Raw genomic sequence first — 20,270 nt, forward strand, 5'->3', positions numbered from 1 at the left:
TTGTAATTTAGTAGTTTTCCCCTTTGTAAACTTGTACCCACCTAGGAATAGAGCAAGACCTTACTCTGCAGCCTTGTGCCCTAGGTTTTTCTAATGCATGTATAGTTTCATTTGCAGGTTCTTAAATAATCTGTAGAGTTCATAATTATTTTCTCATTCCATTTAGTAAACTTGCTCATTTTATTCTTATGCCACATCAAGTTTTCCCCTTCCACATTGCAAGGTAGAATGTTACTGCCCTCATTTCATATAGAATCTCAGGCTTGTGTGATTGTTCACCTTTTTCTTTGTTTTGTCCTGTGTTGTATCAGAGACCAGTTTAGTTATTTGGGTAGCTGAGTCTGTGAGGAATATTTTTTATTTTTAAACATTTCTCTTTGTCCTGTCAGGACTACTTGTCTCATTTATTTTCTGCTTTTAGAATAGAAAAAAATTCCTAGTTTGGTAGTGAAGGAAATTTCCTCCCATCTCTCTCTTCATCTGCTTGGGGAAATAAAACTTAAGGAAGTGACACATAACAGTATAGCCTGAATGTTTTATTAAGATGCATACACACAAACACCCATACAACACACAAACACACACTGCTTTTGTTTAGAATATCTTGAGAAATCAACCTGGGGTTATTTCCTGACCACCTTAAAGCCATACAAGACCTCATGTTTTAGGACTCAGCCCTGTTTCTAACTGCCAGTTCTCTTGCTCGCTTGAGTCCGTTGACATTACTCACGCATCTTGGTTGTAGTTTGTATGACCTCTTCTTAAGAACTGCCACCCTTGGTGAATATTTTGGAAAAAAATGTGCAGCCGTAACTCCCAAGCACCAAACAAAACAAAACAAAACAAAAAAAAACCACCTTTTTCTCCCCATCCCAATACAGGGAGATTTTAGTGATGTAAGAATTGTTCTATATTAGCCAAGTTTCTATCAGATAAATTTCTTCTTTAAGTTAAATGAAAACCAAACAACAGGAATGTGAAGAGGCTTTCTCACACAGATTCAGAACACTTGCCTCATTTGAGAGGGAATCGTGAACTGTAAATCCTGGCCCCAGGAAGCGCAGGTTCTGGTTCATTCTTAATGAGTCCAGGCAGCAGGGCTAGGAATCGCTGTCCGGTGTCCCGAGGGTAACACACGCCCTCACCCTAGGAAGGGGCTTTACTTGACCTCAGCACAGGTGGGCCCCATTCCAGGTCCCTCAGCAGACACTGGGACACAATAAAAGAGCCGTCTCAAGGACAGAGCCCTCAGTGGCTTCTGCTGAAGTAATGGATTCCACCACCCAATGTCAGAATTTGGCTTAAACCAAGCTAAAATTTAGATTCGATCAAAATAGGGCTCTGTGGGTGCATAAAGGGCTCTCTGCTGAGCCCAGGGACAGGGGAGGGGCTTCTGTCATCCTCCGTGGTTGCTGTTTGGGTCTCTTGGTTGCTTCATCCATCTTTGTCTTGCTGTCTCTCTGTCCCTTTGGTGTCTGTGTAGAGAATTTTCTTGACCCCTTACGCACTACCTTAAGAGCTAGATCTTTGCAAGAATATCATGTACAACTGATGACCCTTGAACAACACAGGCTTGAACTGTGTGTGTCCACTTATGTGTCGATTTTTTTCAGTAGTAGGTACCACAGCACTCCGTGATCCGTGGTTGGCTGAACCTGCGGAGGCAGAACCTTGGATATCGAAGGCTTACTATAAGTTATATGTGGATTTTTTCTTTTTTTTGGCTGTTCTGGGTCTTCATTGCTGCACAGACTTTCTCTAGTTTGGGCGAGCAGGGGCTCCTCTTTGTTGCAGTTCCCGCTTCTCACTGCGGCGGCTTCTCCTGTGGAGCACGGCCTGTAGGCACTCGGGCTCAGTAGTTTTGGTGCAGAGGCTTAGTTGCCCTGTGGCATGTGGGATCTCCCCAAACCAGGGATCGAACCCATGTCTCCTGTGTTGACAGGCAGATTCTCCACTACCACTCAGACCACCAGGAAAGTCCTATACACGGATTTTTAAGAGCATGGAGGGTCATCCCCCTATCCCCTGTTGTACAAGGGTCAGCTGTACTTCAAGATGACTTACAACTGTACTTCTAGAAGCAGCTACAAGATGAAACTATCAGGCTTCAAACACTAGCACTCAGAATGAGGTGTGGTTACGGAGTTCATTTAGAAGTATTGTTTTCTCTGATTATTTCTGGAGAAAGAAGCACAGAGCTGTGTTTAGAGAGAAGATATGCCAGCTGTTTGCCAACATCTAGAAAAGACAGCTGCAGTGAGATTACCATTTGGGAAGGAGTGAGGTGGAATGTACTGGGCAGGGAATAAAGTGTGCAAAACTCCAGTTGTATCAGGTGAGGTGTGTTACATGTCCAGAGGATGTGGTGCTGGACAGCCCACTCTGTGAGGGTCTCTCGGGGGTTGAGTTGGGAGTTGATCTCTGACACTGCTGTTGAACTCAGGATGGTGTTTCAGGTGAGACCTGCTGAACTGGAAGGTTTAATGTCAAGTAGGGGCTATGGTGTTTTTACTGGGAGGAAAAAAGAAAGGTATTAGGACAGTTTACAAAATCAGTTTATGGATGTTTACTAAATAATCAAACTTCTAGTTGTTATTTGAATGTTAGATTCTTATGTGGATTTTTGGAAAACTGATAAATAGTAGTTGGCTAGCTCTGGTACTAAAAATCATTTTCTTTTACTGAAATGTCAGCTAAGAATAACCTCATATTTTATTTAAAACAAGGTTCTCTATACTGTCTCTCTCATCAGTCCTCCTAGATGTGTGTGTGACGTTTCTGAGGTTCAGCAGGATGGGATTGAGACATGAAGAAAGCTGCTTCAAATGATTGAACCTCTGCTTCCTGCCCTCGTCACTGACTCATGGAGGAGCTCACTTAGTCTTTCTTATTTTAGTTTCTGTCCATACTCATTTCCACTTTTCATCTTAATTCTTTTGATTGATCTCACTATGTTGATGTTTATAGGCAGGGAAAAAACAGGCTTGTCAAAAAAAAGAGCATAGCTAAGTGTTCCTTGACAACAGGTGGGGGCAAGAGGCTGGAGGCTGACCTTTTTCTCCCAGGAGATGAAGGTCCTACTGTGTTGTCAGAGTTCGGGAAGTTGGAACTGTGGGTCGCTGTAGCTTCTGCAGCATTTCTGGTTGTGGCAGTACCTGCACTTAGGTGCCTGCAGCTTTAGGTGACCCCTCTTGCCTTTTCGACTGTAGGACCTTCTATCGTTTCGAGGCCGTCTGGGATAGTTCCCTCCATAACTCTCTCCTTCTGAACCGAGTGACACCCTACGGCGAAAAGATCTACATGACCCTGTCAGCCTACCTGGAGGTGAGAGGACCCACAACTTGAGTTGCCGTGACCTGCCCGCCCTGCACAGTGGGCAGGTCACAACAAGGAAGTGGGGAGGAACGATGTGACTGATTTTGTCTTCCTTTCTCCCGGCTCATCCTTAAGTTACTTATCATATTATACTTTGCTAACTACTCTGGTTATATTAGGTTCTGTTCCCAGTCTCTAGTTAATCAAAAAGTCGCATAACTTCTATTTCATTTTCAGTTTTGGTAGCCTAATCCCCATCCTTCAGAGAATGCATGATTTTAAGAAAGCAGCCTCTTGTTTTGGAAGTTGTGGATGGAGCCTAGTAGTGGTTAACATCGCAGATGCTAGAACTAGCCTGTCTGAGTTTAGGTCCCTATGCTGTCACTTAACTGCCTTCCTGTCCTTGGATGAGTAATTTCTCCTCTGTGCCTCAATTTCCTCATCTCTTGAACAGGGGTAATGATAGTATTAATAGCATTTACCTAAACAGTGCTAGGCATGTGACAATAATAAATATCAGCTGCTGCCTACAGAAAAAAACTGAAAAAATTTTGAGAAAATAAATGCACCTACAAGGAATACCGCCTGACCTTACATGTATTGTTTTCTGATTTGCTGTTGAAATAAATTGTTGGTAGAACCCCGCCACATCTGGGACCAGCTTTCCAATGCCATAGTGCCCAGACTGTGGTCACAGGGGTTCTGTCTGCTTTCAGCTGGATCACTGCATCCAGCCGGCCGTCATAACCAAGGACGTGTGCATGGTCTTTTACTCCCGGGACGCCAAGATCTCGCCACCACGCTCGCTGCGCAGCCTCTTTGGCAGCGGCTATTCAAAGTCACCAGACTCGTAAGTTTTGGAGACAAATGTCTCCTCGGTTTGGCGGGCCCCGTACAGAGTGAGCGGTCTCCTAACTGCTGTTTCCAGGGTTCTCAGCCTATAAACCATTTGGTAGCTGACACCTGGAGTGCAGTGAGGTAAATGTTGGCATTTAGTAAAATATTAATAGTAAATGATGAGTAGTAGTAGTAAAGGATGAGTAGTAAAGGAAGGAAGGCATGTTCCATTGTGAACACTTCTCCAACAGTTCTGCAGGGACCGAGTGTTCTTTTAAATGTCATTATTATTATTTCCAACAGCTTACTGTTGGGATGTTCTTTTTCTTAAGATTTATTTGTGTTTTAGATACATAAGTGTACATCAAGAATAATACAGTGACTACCTGTGCATCACCACTGAGCTTAAAAATGGTTTTTAATGCAGTAGAAGGTTCAGTCCCCTTCCTAACCACACCCCCAGAAGCTGGTGTTTATCATTTTCATTCTACTCAGACCTTTACCCCCTCATCTCTTCTTTCTTGTGGTAAGAATAGGCAAAATTCAGTTTTCACATTTGTATTATACATTTTCCAGTTTATCATTCAGTTTTTTCCTAAGTTCAGAATAGGAGAAGAACAGCGACTAATGAGAGATGTCTGTAATTTTATTTGAGGGTGGGTTGCAATTCCAGTACAGGAGACAATGTTTTAAGCAGAGAGAATTGAGATTCTTCTTGTTTTTGTGCTGTTTGAAATTAAGCAATTGTTTATTTGTTTTAATTTACATAGCAATCGAGTCACTGGAATTTATGAACTCAGTTTATGCAAAATGGCAGACACAGGAAGTCCAGGTAAGCTCTGTGGATCAGGGAAGAGAGAGTTACCTTTGCATCTGACCACAGTACTCGATATCAAAAGTTTACCCCACCCATGCAGGATGGATATACATTTTTGAGACACCAGTTATATTTTACAAGCCACTTTGGTGGTGATGGTGGGAGTTACCATTTTCTGAGTTACAACACTGTTGGCTTTATGACATCCTATACAGTTATAAAAACTGTATAGAACAGAGTGTTGCTAGGCTGTGGAATATTATCAGTATAACAAATTCAAGCATATTTTGAGAATTCCCTGGCGATCCAGTGGTTAGGACTCAGTGCATTCACTGCTATGGCCCCAGATTCAGTCCCTGGTCAAGGAACTAAGATCCTACACGCCCTGAGTCATGACCCCCCTCCCCGCCCCCACCCTCCCAAAAAAAATCAAGTGTATTACAGTGAATCTGGTTTGGAAAACTTCAGAACCATTTCCCTTCCTACCTTAGCCCCAAAGGTAACTCGACAGTGTGACTTTACAGGTGCTGTCAAACTAGAATTTGAACCTCCTATGCTATAGAAAGACAAATTATTATTAAGCTGAGCTTGTTATGTGTCCCTTTTTATGTCTCTCTGGACTGCTGTTATTCCTCCAATGTGGTGGCCTTAAGCAGCCCTCTGCTTTTCCATGTTTGTGAAACTGGAACATGGGCTGAATCATGTCAATGTATGACAAAAACCACTACAGTAAAAAAAAAAAAGTATCCTTTGTTGAGGAATGGTGCTGGAGTGATTGCTACAGTTAGTGACCTCTGAGGTGATAAAAAGGTAACTCCGTCAAGGGAATATTATAATTTTTAATGGACATTGATAAATAAAATGCCTTTCGATTAATATACAATGTTTCCCAAAAGATTCCAAATTACATTCCTGTGCTATTCCAATTAATAGACATTAGAATTAATATGAAAGAGATAATGAAATGTTTTCTTCTAAGATTAAAATAACCTATTCTCTTCTGTTCCTCATCTGATTCAAATGCAATAGAGTATTTCTCCAAAAAAAAAAGAAACTGGAACATGGACAAAAGTATGGGTTTTTCAAAACATTTAGTGTAAGTTTGAATCATTTTAGAGAACATATGTGGAAAAGAGACTGAGGCCCACAGATAAGAATGGAGATAAAAGGAAGATTCTGAGTGTGAATCTAAGTCCCATAGCAGCTAATTACAGTGTCTAGAGAATTCCTTCAGAAATTTTTAAATTAACATAAATTCATGTCTTTTAAGGGCTTCCCTGAGAGCTCAGTTGGTAAAGAATCCGCCTGCAATGTGGGAGACCCCAGTTTGATTCCTAGGTGGGGAAGATCCACTGGAGAAGGGATAGGCTACCCACTCCAGTATTCTTGGGCTTCCCTTGTGGCTCAGCTGGTTAAGAATCCACCTGCAATCTGGGAGACCTGGGTTTGATCCCTGGGTTGGAAAGATCCCCTGGAGAAGGGAAAGGCTACCCATTCCGGTATTCTTACCTGGAGAATTCAATGGAGAAGTCCATGGGGTCGCAAAGAGTTGGACAAGACTGAGTGCCTTTCACTTTCATGTCTTTTAAATTTGAACCAGTTTTAAATTTGAAACCAGTTCAGTTCAGTTCAGTCGCTCAGTCGTGTCCGGCTTTTTGCGACCCCATGAACTGCAGCACGCCAGGCCTCCTTGTCCATCACCCACTCACGGAGCCTACCCAAACTCATGTCCATTGAGTCAGTGATGCCATCCAATCATCTCATCGTCTGTCATCCCCTTCTCCTCCTGCCCTCAATCTTTCCCAGCGTCAGGGTCTTTTCAAATGAGTCAGCTCTTCGCATCAGGTGGCCAAAGTATTGGAGTTTCAGCTTCAGCATCAGTCCTTCCAATGAACACCCGGGACTGATCTCCTTTTGGATGGACTGGTTGGATCTCCTTGCAATCCAAGGGACTCTCAAGAGTCTTCTCCAACACCACAGTTCAAAAGCGTCAATTCTTCAGTGCTCAGCTTTCTTTATAGTCCAACTCTCACATCCATACATGACCTCTGGAAAAACCATAGCCTTGACCAAACGGACCTTTGTTGGCAAAGTAATGTCTCTGCTTTTTAATATGCTGTCTATATTGGTCATAACTTTCCTTCCAAGAAGTGTCTTTTAATTTCAGGCTGCAGTCACCATCTGCAGTGATTTTGGAGCCCCCCAAAATAAAAATCAGCCACTGTTTCCACTGTTTCTCCATCTATTTGCCATGAAGTGATGGGACTGGATGCCATGATCTTAGTTTTATGAATGCTGAGCTTTAAGCCAGCTTTTTCACTCTTCTTTTTCACTTTCATCAAGAGGCTCTTTAGTTCTTCTTCACTTTCTGCCATAAGGGTGGTGTCATCTGTATATCTGAGGTTACTGATATTTCTCCCGACAATCTTGATTCCAGCTTCTGCTTCATCCAGCCCAGTGTTTCTCATGATGTACTCTGCATTTAAGTTAAATAAACAGGGTGACAATATACAGCCTTGACATACTCTTTTCCCTATTTGGAGCCAGTCTGTTGTTCTATGTCCAGTTCTAACTGTTGCTTCCTGACCTGCATACAGGTTTCTCAAGAGGCAGGTCAGGTGGTCTGGTATTCCCATGTCTTTCAGAATTTTCCACAGTTTATTGTGATTCACACAGTTAAGGGCTTTGGCATAGTCAATAAAGCAGAAATATATGTTTTTCTGGAACTCTCTTGCTTTTTCGATGATCCAGAGGATGTTGGCAATTTGATCTCTGGTTCCTCTGCCTTTTCTAAAACCAGCTTGAACATCTGGAAGTTCACGGTTCATGTATTGCTGAAGCCTGGCTTGGAGAATTCTGAGCATTACTTTACTAGCGTGTGTGATGAGTGCAATTGTGCGGTAGTTTGAGCATTGTTTGGGATTGCCTTTGTTTGGGCTTGGAATGAAAGCTGACCTTTCCCAGTCCTGTGCCCACTGCTGAGTTTTCCAAATTTGCTGGCATGTTGAGTGCAGCACTTTCACAGCATCATCTTTTAGGATTTGAAGTAGCTTAACTGGGATTCCATCACCTCCACTAGCTTTGTTTGTAGTGATGCTTCCTAAGGCCCGCTTGACTTCACATTCCAGGATGTCTGACTCTAGGTGAGTGATCACATCATCGTGATTAACTGGGTTGTGAAGATCTTTTTTGTATAGTTCTTCTGTGTATTCCCGCCACCTGTTCTTAATATCTTTTGCTTCCATACCATTTTTGTCCTTTATTGAGCCCATCTTTGCATGAAATGTTCCCTTGGTATCTCTAATTTTCTTGAAGAGATCTCTAGTCTTTCCCATTCTATTGTTTTCCCCTATTTCTTTGCATTGATCACTGAGGAAGGCTTTCTTACCTCTCCTTGCTATTCTTTGGAACTCTGCATTCAAATGGGTAGATCTTTACTTTTCTGCTTTGCTTCTCACTTCTCTTCTTTTCACAGCTATTTGTAAGGCCTCCTCAGACAGCCATTTTGCTTTTTTGCATTTCTTTTTCTTGGGGATGGTCTTGATCCCTGTCTCCTGTACGATGTCATGAACCTCTGAAACTAGTACAACATTTTAAAAAATCAATGGGAAATAATGGAGGCAGAAACAGTTGGTCATCTACCATCTTGACTGAGCCATGAAACATGAGGGAGGTGCATATAGTCCTTTCCAACTATTTTCCCCTGAGTGTGTTTTTATATATTTGAACCAATAGTGTGCAGAATATTTAATCTCTGTGTTTTCACTTAACATAATATCTAGCATTTTCTCAAGTTGCATTACCAACTTCATAATTATCTATGAATATAAAACTCAGTTTTAAAAGAAGTTCAGACAGTTGCTTTGGAGCAAAAGAGATACATTTTTATTAATAATACCCCATGTATCTTGAGACTCAACTGTCCTGGTATGCCATATGTATAAATTATTCATTCCTTTTGAGCTAAAATTAGACTTGGGTTTTTCTGTGGGAAAAAAAAAAAAAAGTGGCTTTCTCTTATCTCAGGCATGCAGCGGAGGAGAAGGAAAATCTTGGATACTTCAGTGGCATACGTGCGGGGGGAGGAGAATTTGGCCGGCTGGCGGCCCCGGGGAGACAGCCTCATCCTAGAGCACCAGTGGGAGTTGGAGAAGCTGGAGCTCCTGCACGAGGTACTGGGGGGAAGGCAGGGGCGGGCGAACTCTGGGGCGAAATGCCCCAAATATCATCTTATGCTCAGCTGCTGCCTGTGACCAGGGCTTGGCAGTTCTCCGTCACAGTGGAGGTGTGATATAGTACTTTGCTTATTAAGACCTTGATGACCTTGCATTTGCTGGTCTTCTTAGGTGGAGAAAACCCGCCACTTTCTGCTGCTCCGTGACAGACTGGGTGACAGCATCCCCAAATCCCTGAGTGACTCGTTGTCCCCCAGCCTCAGCAGCGGGACCCTCAGCACCTCCACCAGCATCTCCTCTCAGATCTCAACCACCACCTTTGAAAGTGCCATCACACCCAGCGAGAGCAGTGGCTACGACTCAGCAGACATTGAAAGCCTGGTGGATCGAGAGAAAGAGCTGGCTACTAAGGTGGGACTCCCTGTCTCTGCTGAGCACTTCCCTCTGAGGCTCTGTGAGCTAGTCTTTCTGTTTTCTCTTTTGCATTTTCATCTTTCTTTGAGGGTCTCTGATTCAAGGCCTGTGCTGACACTGTGAATATAGGAGTAAAGAAGACTTAATTTCTACCCTTAATAAGTTTACAGGCAAGTTGGTGGCTAGCTTTTAATAGAGGTGTGATCTGAAATCCTGTGGGAGGCAGAGGAGAGGCCTGCCCAGGAGGGCACTCATGAGCTGACCTTGGGAGGATACACAGGCGAGAGCCAGCAATGTACTGCATGACCAGTGTGAGGGAATCCGTGCAGGAGAGGGACAGGAGATGGAGTTGGGGAAACAGGCCAGGGCCAGATCACGAAGAGGCTGGGTGCTGGACTAAAGCATTCAGAGTGACCTGGGAATGCTTCAAATGGGTATTTGTGTTTTAGAAAGATTTCTTTGGCAGTGCTAAAGAGGCTAAATTTGTGGTGAGGAGACTAGAGGCAGAAAGAATTCTTTATTTCCATAATCCAGATGAGAAATGATCAAGTTTTTTAACTATGGTGGGAGTATGTGGGATGAAGAAGAATCGTGAGAGAGATGTTTGGAAGGTAAAATCCACATTGTTTGTGCCTGGATACCACGGGAGCTGGCAGAGGGCTTGTTGGCATGTGGGTCTGGGCAACTGGATGACAATGGAATATAGAAAAAAGAGGGAGTCTGTGATTGTTTCAGTAATCGAATGGTCATCTAGTTGATTTAGGAACATGTCATCTAGAAATCTCCATGCCTGTTAGTACCAACACGAGTTGAGAATTAGAGATGCCATTGCATTCTTAAACACTTTAAACTGTGGTGTTTGCAGTAATTCACTTTTGCAGTTTTGAGAATGGCTTTTTATCCACTCCTATTATCATCTTTATTAGGCAGGTCCAAGGCTTCCCTTGCTATATACCTAGCTAATTTCCCAGGTTATTTGAGTAGCACCTGAGCTCCACTGTGGGTCTTAGGCATGTTATTTTCCCTCCCTGCTTTAATTCAGGGCTTTGTTTAACCATCAAAACTTACTCTTCTCATTCTCTTCCCTAGTGCCTGCAACTTCTCACCCACACTTTCAACCGAGAATTCAGCCAGGTGCACGGCAGCATCAGTGACTGCAAGGTGAGCAGCTCATGTTTTCTGTCCTCAGGTTCTGCTGCTTTTAGGTGGCTTGAGATGGGCCTGGTGTTATGTCTGAGGATATCTGACATATCTCCTCCTGCATTTATTTATTTACTTTTTCAGTCAGAACACTGACTTCTGAAGATGAACATATCCTTCTCTGTCTCTTAGACCAATTACCAGATGGGAAACATTTGGCTTTTCCCTGGATCCCTTGGAGAAGAATATTCTGTTGAGGGTGATATGTTATTATGTAGCAGGGCACAGCAAGTCCTGAGGCTCTTGGTGGCATGAAATTTTGTTGTCCTTGACAGAGAGTGAGGTGAACACTCTCGAGAGAGCTTCTGCTTCACTCTCCTCCCGTCATCATCCCCTTTCCTGCTCTTCCCTAGACACACCAAGCTTTCCACCTTGGGTCTGTGTACACGGCCTGTTTATTTTTGTCTGGAATAATCTTCCAGATAGTCCCATGATTAGCTTCCTTAGCTATTTCATCTTTCTGCTCAGATATTGCCTCCTTGAAGTGAATTCCTTTAACCATCCTCTGTGAAGCCAGCAGGTCTCTGAAACTTTTTAATCTGCTTCCCTGCTTTCTGTTTTGCTGTAGCATTGATCCCTGCCTGACACTTCTTAAAGTGTTTGTTGACTGGTTGATTCTCTGCCTTCTCCATTTAGAATGTAGGCTTCAGGAGGGCAGGGCCCCTGCCATGTTCTTAGAACAGTACCTGTTGTTCTTAGTGCTTGGCATGCATAGACAGGGTCATTTAGTCAATGAAGCAGGCTATCGCAGTATAAAATGCAGGCATATTTTATAAATATGAAAAGCAAGCCTTGCCTCTTTTGTAAATATCTTTATTCCTATTGTGACACTTAGGCCATAAAATATTTGTAGAAATTGTTTTCTTGAAAGACCCGAAACACAGGAGATGTGTGAATGTAAGGTCCCTGGCTGCCAAAGCTGCTCGCTGCAGAGGTCCTTGTGTCCATCTGAATCTCACTTGCCTTGCTCTGTTTTCTTCCAGTTGTCCGATCTCTCTCCCATCGGCCGGGACCCCTCTGTGTCCAGTTTTAGTAGTTCTACCCTCACTCCCTCCTCTACCTGCCCCTCTTTGGTGGACGCAAGGAGCAACTCCTTGGATCAGAAGTAAGTACCCAGACTTCACCGAGAGAAGCTAATGTGAGAACCAAGGTAAAAGCCAACCTTCTTCTTGCTCAGTGGTTCCCAGCTAAGGGCAGCACCATCTCCCAGGCAGCACTGGAAGATATGTGGGGGCCTTTTCTGGATGTCACAGTGGCTTGGAAGGTGCTCCTGTCACCTCTGAATGTCATACCTTCCTAAATCTCTGCACCATATCACTGACTCCTCTTCTTCATCCCCCTTTGCTTGATTTGTTCTTCAGTTCACAACCCTGGTTATCTCCCCATTCATATCAGACATGGGAAGCCCCATCTAGGGAAAAATATTTTGAAATGACTTTGGAAAAAATATTTTAATGACACAGCCAAATATATAGGTAAGAGTAATAGAGACCAAGTCTAGGTCTCATGACTTAATCATTATAATCACTGCTGTGCTGTTGCTGTCAGTCTCCTTCTCCCTGTCCCCATTTGTTATGCTTACCTGTCTGAACCCACCTGGTTCTCATCCAACTGTCTGTCTTCCTGTATCAGTACTGACACAGTGGGCTGCAGAAAACAGCACAACAGGGTGATTTAGTTGAATTTCACTGCCATCAACTGTAAGAAATTATTTATATGCCACTAAAAAAACTTCCCTGTTGGCGCTAGTGGTAAAGAACCCACCTGCCAATGCAGGAGACCTAAGACACATGGATTTGATCCCTGGGTTGGGAAGATCCCCTGCAGGAGGGCATGGCAACCCACTCCAGTATTCTTGCCTGGAGAATCCCATGGACAGAGGAGCCTGGAAGGCAATGGTCCATAGGGTCACAAAGAGTCAGACATGACTGAAGTGACCTAGCACCTAGTGTGCAAGAAAGCCAAAGCACTGTCACTGCAATGTGACATGCCATCAATTATAAGATGTATCCCAATTCGAGAAACACTGAAGTGTGAGAAAAACGGGCTTTTTGGAGTTAGTGAGATACAGTTGACTAGACCAAGCTGATCTATAAAGATAACACAGAGCTCAGGAATTGTCTCTCACAGCAGCTTTGCTCCAAACGATCACATGGGAGCCCAGTTCTTATTTGTTGTGTGCTCCACTGGTCCTTCAGGCAGTGGTTCTGACTTTAGAGACATCAACCTCATCTGGGAGGCCTGTGAGAGCCCAGATGGCTGAGCCCCATCCAGGGTTTCTGATTCCACATGTCTGAGCTGAAGCCAGAGAATCTGAATCTCTAACACTCTTTTCAAGTGAAGTTGATGCTGCTGATCAGGGACCTCACCTTGAGAACCCCTGCCCTAGGTGCTGCCCTTGGTGTGGCCTGGGGACTAGACAGGAGCATACCAGGGAATGGTCTTTATACTCCTCAGCCTACTGTTCAGAGGGCTTCCGGACAAGAGGGAAGACTGAGAGACTCACTGGTCATCAGTGAGAATTTCCTTTGTGTTAATAACTGCTGAAGGATGACACCCAGTGGATGTAGGATTAATTACCTTTTGGATGCCAGCTCTGTCTTCTTAGCCAGGCTCTGAGGACCTGATATTTGCAGGGTCCCTGGTGTTTGGGGAGAAGCATTGTTTTGTGCATTGACCTCATGGACGCTCTTGGTACCCCCTTTATTCCTAACCTCTGTCTCTTTTCAAGGACACCAGAAGCCAATTCCCGGGCCTCTAGTCCCTGCCCAGAATTTGAACAGTTTCAGATTGTCCCACCTGTGGAAACGCCCTATTTGGCCCGAGCAGGAAAAAATGAATTTCTCAATCTTGTTCCAGATATTGAAGAAATTAGACCGGGGTGAGTACTGTATGGAACAGAGATGCCAGGTATTAGAAGACAGATTAGCAGGAATTCACTTCCAACTGTTATGCTCAAGTCTAATGCAGATGGACCCAGAATGCAGGATCGACACTGGGTTCTGCTCCAGGTGTATCTCCGTCCCCCTCATCTGACATGGCCTGCCAAATAGATCATTGCCTGTTTCCTTCAAACAACGTGGCCTCAGTCTGTTTTGATGGCCTTCAGCTTATGATCACTTAATTTTTCTGAGGAACTAACTTCTGCTGACCTGTCCTTTCAGCTCAGTGGTCTCCAAGAAAGGATATCTGCATTTCAAGGAGCCCCTGTCCAGCAACTGGGCTAAACATTTCGTTGTGGTCCGTCGCCCTTACGTCTTCATCTATAACAGCGACAAAGACCCTGTGGAGCGGGGCATCATTAACCTGTCCACAGCGCAGGTGGAATACAGCGAGGACCAGCAGGCCATGGTGAAGGTCAGTCCTGCTCTCTTCGCTGTTCATCGCCGTGCACGGCCTGCCCTTTTGAGTTCTGAACTCTGTCGTGTATTGCAGAATATCTCTTTTGTGTTTGGTGTCTCTGAACCATCCATGTGAAGGGCCGTGTGCCCTCTGAATGTAGCAGGTGGCCACCATTGTTCAGTATCCATAGGAACCTTCTTGTTCTCCTGGGTCTCTTCCAGACACCAAACACCTTTGCCGTGTGCACCAAGCACCGTGGGGTCCTTTTGCAGGCTCTCAACGACAAAGACGTGAACGACTGGTTGTACGCCTTTAACCCGCTCCTTGCAGGCACAATACGGTAAGAAGCTCTTCTTGTGTTTCCTTCCTCTCCTTGGCTGTTGGTTCCAGGGATGTCAGCATAAACAGGAATGAAAGCCTTGTTGCGAACATGTTTCTCTGGTTACATTTGAACCCAGTTAATCTGTTGCTTCGACTTGTTCTTCTTAAGGGGGCTGCAGCTAGAGGCTGTGGGACTGAGTAAAGGAAAGACTGGGAGAACCTTAATGGTCACCAGTGTTCACTGTGCGATCCAACCTCAGACCCCGAGAGGGGCCTCTGTCCCAGGACCCTGAGTGAGAAGGACCATCGGCTGACCTGTTTGTCCAGGGGCCTAACAACTGGGCCTGCAGTGCAGGATGGGAGGACGAAGGACATGAAGGAGGGGCACAGAAAAGCAGACCTACGGGGCAGGGCCCCCTGAATCCCAGCCTCCAACCCTGTGTCTATCTCATCCTCTCATCCCTTTGTCGCCTGCAGGTCAAAACTCTCCCGCAGATGCCCGAGCCAAGCGAAGTACTAGGTGACTGCCGAGCACCCTCACCCGCCTTCCGAGAGATAAAGAAAGTGTTTCCCCTCATTTCTCTTTGTGATCCTTGACGGTTACTCTTGTGTGTGATCCTGTGGCTTAACTACTCGTCCCTCTCGTCCAGCACTTTTTCTAGTGCTTCTGGTCCCCATTCCCATTGCTCTGTACTCTTTTCTTTTTTCCTGTGCTGAGAATCTTGTTAGAAGCATGTGGTCTAACAAAAGTGGGGAAAAAAACACACAAAAACACACACACAAAAACCCCAAGGAAATCCAAATTATTTTTTGGTGTACTTTGGCTTCCTTTTGTATGATAGGTCCCCATTATGACCACTGACATCTGTGCTGCTGTCTTTGGATATCCCTGTCTGTTTTTCAAGACACCACAATACTTCTTTCTTTTCTCTGTTTGGGATATAATTTTAACTTTTCTTGGGTGGCTTAGAGACTAAAGGAGGAGACATCTAGTCTTTTTAGAACCTAAGGGGAAGAATCTTACCCTTCCCCTTTCTGTTGCTTCTTGCCATGACTAATCCCTGCATTTTCCATTCAGGGAAACAAATGGTTGTAGTGAGCTTAAAGGTGGGAAGGTGTATTCTCTGAAATTGGGGCTTATTTAGAACATAGCTATGTAATTTTAACATAGTGGAAGAGAGGAGAAGAGAGGGACTTTTCAGCAGGTTTGGGACAGCGGCCGCTGTTGACCGTGTTAGAAGAGAAGAACCAGGGCTGTTGCCAGTGGGTCTCACAGGCCCAGGGGCCTTGGTGGTGGTGGTCTGGAGGATGCCAGTGTTCCCTCACAGGAGGGCTCCTTGAGCGGTTTGTCTCACTGGGAGGGAGCCTCTTCTGAGTCCCAGTTCTGTTCTGGGCATTAGTGATGGTGGTGGCTCAGTTTGGATTTCCTGCCGTGATGTCATACACAAATATCCCATCAGGAGGGAGTGTCTGCCTTCCTGGTGATAAACCTGATGGTCTTTGTTATCATCATGATTATGGTAAGGCTGGGTAGTGACCTTGTGATGGTTATAGCTCCCTTTGATCAAAGAAACGTAGCTCTAAGAGTACACTTGAACAGAGGAGCCTGGCGTACTGCAGTCCATGGGGTCACAAAGAGTCGGACATGACTAAGTGACTGAACAACAAAATACACTGGGAAGCCTCCCTCTGAATCCAGTGGCCGTTTTCAGTGATCCTCGTCCAGTTGGAAATCCTGTCAGTGATACTTGTCTCCCTCCGTGAACAAATAGATAAACGAACGTGGCAGGGTTTGCTTTTTGGACCCCAAAGTTATAACAGACTGCCTCGCACCACCAAAAGCAAAAGGACACCTGGGGGCAGAGATGCAGTTCCACCTGAACCCCGGCCCCAGACATAGCTGGTTGTCTCCTCCGTGGAAATCCTGCCAGAGGGGAGAGGAGCCCTCTGCCCACAGCCTCCTGCTGTGACAGAACAGGCTCTCCTGCTGCCGGAGGCCTTGGCAGAAGATGCGCCGCCTCTTCCAGCTGCAGTGAGTGTCCCAGGAATGAACAGGAGAGGAGCCTCCGGGTACTTCGGTTGCTTTCCAGTTGACTTGGGGATGTCCTCTACCATCCTTTCCCGCCCTTGCTCACACCTTTCTTTGACCATCCCCCAGGCCATCAGGAAAGTGTCTGCTCGCTCCCACTTTGTGGAGACCAGAGGTCCCCAGTCTTGAGGGCACTGACTCTCGGAAGGCAAGGGGGAAGGGCCCACGCGCTCCTCAGAACAGGTGCTGGGCAGGCGCGTCAGCACCCAGACTGTGGCCTTCCTGCCGGGGCTCATCTTCTGGCTTCATTCATAATTGCTTTGCAAAGAGGAGGAAAAGGAAGTCACTGGAGAGCTGAACAAGAGAAAGAAGAGTAATCAAAGGCTATGGCCTTACCTGAAAAATTATTAAGGAAAACTGTAGTAGATTTTTAAACTCTTCCTCTCCTTAAATGAAACATAGGTCACTAACCCTAATGTTACTTGTTTTCTAAGTGGTACTTGAGACTTTAACGTAGTTAGAGGTTTCTTTTCTAATGGGTACACTATGCCCTTCCAGTGTCTACTCAAACCCAGGGTCTGTTTTTGCTTAGAGACAGCTTCCTGGGCTGAAATTAAGTAATTTCAGGGAACAAAGATGAGATTCGAAGGTTAACGTTTAGAGTTAGGCCATGGATGCTGCTGCTGTTAGTCTGACAGGAGGACCCATGTCTGCGACTGAAGGAGGTGGGGGAAGCGGAGGGAGAGAGGAATCAAGTGACAGACTGACATGGCTTGTTTTTGCTTCTCACTTGAACAAAACTGACTGGGAAAGTCTTTGCTTTGGGATGTCAGATACTGTGACAGGCTGAGGTCAGAAGGCCTAGTGAGGCAGCGGGGTGCGGCCATGGCTCACCTGTACAGCCCCCACAGGGGCCCCTCTTCTCTAGGGACCTATTTTCAGATTAAAGCTGGAGCAAGGGTTGATGTTCCCTTTCTAGGCAGGCCCGTCCCCACTTTCAAGCTCTGAGAGGGAATTTATAGCAGGAATTATGAGGCTTTTGTGGAAAAGGAAAAGTGAAAGAACTTAAATCTTTAAGGTAGCTACCTTTTAAGGTAGTTTTTGGGTTTTCTTTTTCCCCTAATGCACTCTTTTAAGCAAGCAGAATAATAAAGCAAGGAAGAACACTCATACAAAGTAAGGAGAAATGAGTGCTATTTAAAAGTAACCATCTCCTCCCCGCATCCTCCTTACTCCTGTCAGAGCAGAAGATGGTCCCACGGCTTCCACCAGACAGGTGTCCACACCCTCCTTGTCTCTGCGCCTGCCTAGGGGTCAGTCAGCTCCCGGGCCGGGCTCTGCGGGGTCAGCCAGCCCGCGCACGGCCACCAGCGCAGGGAGGGGCTGCCTCTGGCAGCTGGGTGGGAACTTGAATTCCAGTCCATTTTTATAATGTGAGGGAAGTTGAGGGAAATGATTTCTCCCAACTAAGAAACCACTAGTTTTTTCCCCTTCAGCTGTATAGAACTTACACAACTGCTCACTTTCAATGGGGTTTTTCAGCTCTTTTAAGATGAAGGAATTAGTTAAATCACTGCAAGATCTTTTGGTACCTAAAGTAAAAACGACTTCTCCTGGCACATATATCAAAGCAAAGACTTTGTTGCCTGCTGCTTGCTGTCTAATTTACAGGGATATTTAATTTTTTAAGGTATTTGTATATTTACATAGCTGTAATTAATTGCACATTGAACTGGAAAAGCAAGGTGATGCGCTCGTAGCACCTGTCGGTACTTGGCACCCCTCATCCCGGTTCCACTCGGCTTCTCCATCAGGGCTTGTCCATTTCTTGTTTGGTGTGGGTCCTTCGTTTTTCCCTTTTGGTTCCCTTTTTAAAATGTGATTGTTAACCTGCTCTTTAAAAAGAAGAGACTAATCCTGCTGCTGCTCTCAGAAGGTTTGCTGAATGTATTTTCAATAGGACTCTTAACGCCTGTGCGCTGCAGCTGCCCCCTGTGGCCTGTGACACTTCACCAAGGTGTGGCCAGGCCGTGACCGTGTAGCGGGAACGGATCGACTTGTGTTTCCTTAGTAAATAAACGGCTTGATCGGCTGAGAGACTCCCTGCTGCTGTTGTTCAAAAGGCCATTTATGAAACTTGTATTTGAGCCCCATCAAATCTTAGGAAAGCGTCTGATCGCTTAAAGGAAGGAATCAAGAGTTGATATAAATTTCATGTTACAGAGTCACAGCCAAATGGCCTGTGCTCAGATAGGAGGTCCCAGCTGAGGTTGGTCTCTTGCCAAACCCTGGCTGTCGCATGTTGTTTTCACGTCTTCGAGTTCATCCTTTTCATTTGCACATCCTGGCATCAGTTCACCTGAGGAACCCAGCAGCCTTCTATGAGTCGTCCCCAACTTGGTGGTTCTGAAGCATTTGTCCCGCGAGACTTCGGGTCTCGTCACCCTCCTCGTGCACAACCACAAGACCCGTGAAGCATAAGTGGCCTTTTTGAACCAAGACTTTGCAAACTGATCTCTCCCCAGGGAAGGAGTTGAGCACATTAGCAACAATGTACATTATTAATTTCAGATTTTCATTTTCATGTTTTATTATGTAAATATGATCTGACGTTCGGAGCTTGAGTATACAGAATGTAAATATAGTTCTTGTATTTGTACTAATTCTCGTTCTTTTGCTGTATAGCCTTAGATGTGCAATGCAGACATTATCTAACTGTGTATGGTAACCTTGCATCACGGAACTATTAGTAAACGAGGTCATATTAATAAAGGTACAACCAGTGCATCAGAAGGCTTTTGATGTGCATTTATTCTTGCACCCTTTGAAAGGTATTTACGCAAAGATTTTTCTTGACTAGGAAAGATACTGCTCTTCTGGGAAAAGCGTCACAATGCCATGACATACATGTTCCTTTCTGAGAATTCCAAACAACAGTTATTATGTAACTATTGTGGTGTTGTTTCTTTGAAAGTACTCTCCTCCCAGGTATGGGAGTGGCTATTCTAGATGGAAGATTTGTCCCTTTTTTCACGTATCAGTGAGTCTGTAGTGTGTGGTATGGTAGTGATTCTGTAGGTGGTACAGTGGTTGGGATGTTCACTGTATCAGTTTAACAAGTTCCCATTGTGAGCAGAGCAGAGCAGGGGCCACTGTCCTGGGTGTGTGGGGAGGAGTGGAAGCAGGGAGTTAAGGCGACATTCAGGCGAAAAGCATCAACTCAGTTCCCACGCATCTACCTGTGCCCACGTGAGCTGGATGCTGATGACTCGGCAGCGAACCAGACAGGCCTGGTTCCCGTGGCCCTCCCATTCCGGTAATGGAAGATACTCGCTACACAAATTTAAAGTGTTACAGAGCAGAGTAAAGCTGAATAAAATGTTAGAAGGGATGGGAGGGAAAGAGGCGTCCTTTTAGGTGTGTGGGCAGAGAAGGCCTCTGCGGGAGATGACATGAGAGTAGACTCGGTAAATGAACGAGTGAGCCACGCCAGGTGCATGTGCACTCAGTCGTGTCCAACGCTTTGTGACCCATGGACTGTAGCCGCCAGGCTCCTCTGTCCACGGGATTCTCCAGGCAAGAATACTGGAGTGGGTTGCCATTTCCTCCTCCAGGGGATCTTCCCGACCCAGGGATCGAACCTGCATCTCCTGCATTGGCAGGTGGGTTCGTTACCACTGCACCACCTGGGAAGCCTGAGCCATGCAAATCTCTGGGCACAGAGGTGGTCTCCAAGCAGGGGAGATAAGTACTTGAGGCAGCTGTGTCCTCAGAAGGTTCCAGAATAGGGAGGTGGCCCAGGAGGAGACAGGAAGTAGTC

The 20,270-nt window shown here is 45.2% G+C and overlaps 1 protein-coding gene across 5 annotated transcripts in view; it reads left to right on the forward strand.

The window, feature by feature from the left end:
* Positions 1–19,237, forward strand: part of KIF1B (kinesin family member 1B) — a 150,426-nt gene extending 131,189 nt beyond the window's left edge. For all 5 annotated transcript variants that reach the window (XM_043484799.1, XM_043484802.1, XM_043484800.1 and 2 more), the window contains 11 exons: positions 3,210–3,324; positions 4,032–4,165; positions 4,923–4,984; positions 8,996–9,141; positions 9,316–9,555; positions 10,648–10,719; positions 11,742–11,863; positions 13,490–13,639; positions 13,923–14,115; positions 14,322–14,440; positions 14,899–19,237. In XM_043484799.1, coding sequence (XP_043340734.1) covers positions 3,210–3,324; positions 4,032–4,165; positions 4,923–4,984; positions 8,996–9,141; positions 9,316–9,555; positions 10,648–10,719; positions 11,742–11,863; positions 13,490–13,639; positions 13,923–14,115; positions 14,322–14,440; positions 14,899–14,941 — 1,396 coding nt within the window. In that variant the 3' untranslated portion in view covers positions 14,942–19,237. The remainder of the gene's footprint in view (positions 1–3,209; positions 3,325–4,031; positions 4,166–4,922; positions 4,985–8,995; positions 9,142–9,315; positions 9,556–10,647; positions 10,720–11,741; positions 11,864–13,489; positions 13,640–13,922; positions 14,116–14,321; positions 14,441–14,898) is intronic.
* The last annotated feature ends 1,033 nt before the right edge of the window (positions 19,238–20,270 follow it).

This window comes from Cervus canadensis, chromosome 13 (genome assembly GCF_019320065.1).
Source record: "Cervus canadensis isolate Bull #8, Minnesota chromosome 13, ASM1932006v1, whole genome shotgun sequence".
Taxonomy (NCBI): domain Eukaryota; kingdom Metazoa; phylum Chordata; class Mammalia; order Artiodactyla; family Cervidae; genus Cervus; species Cervus canadensis.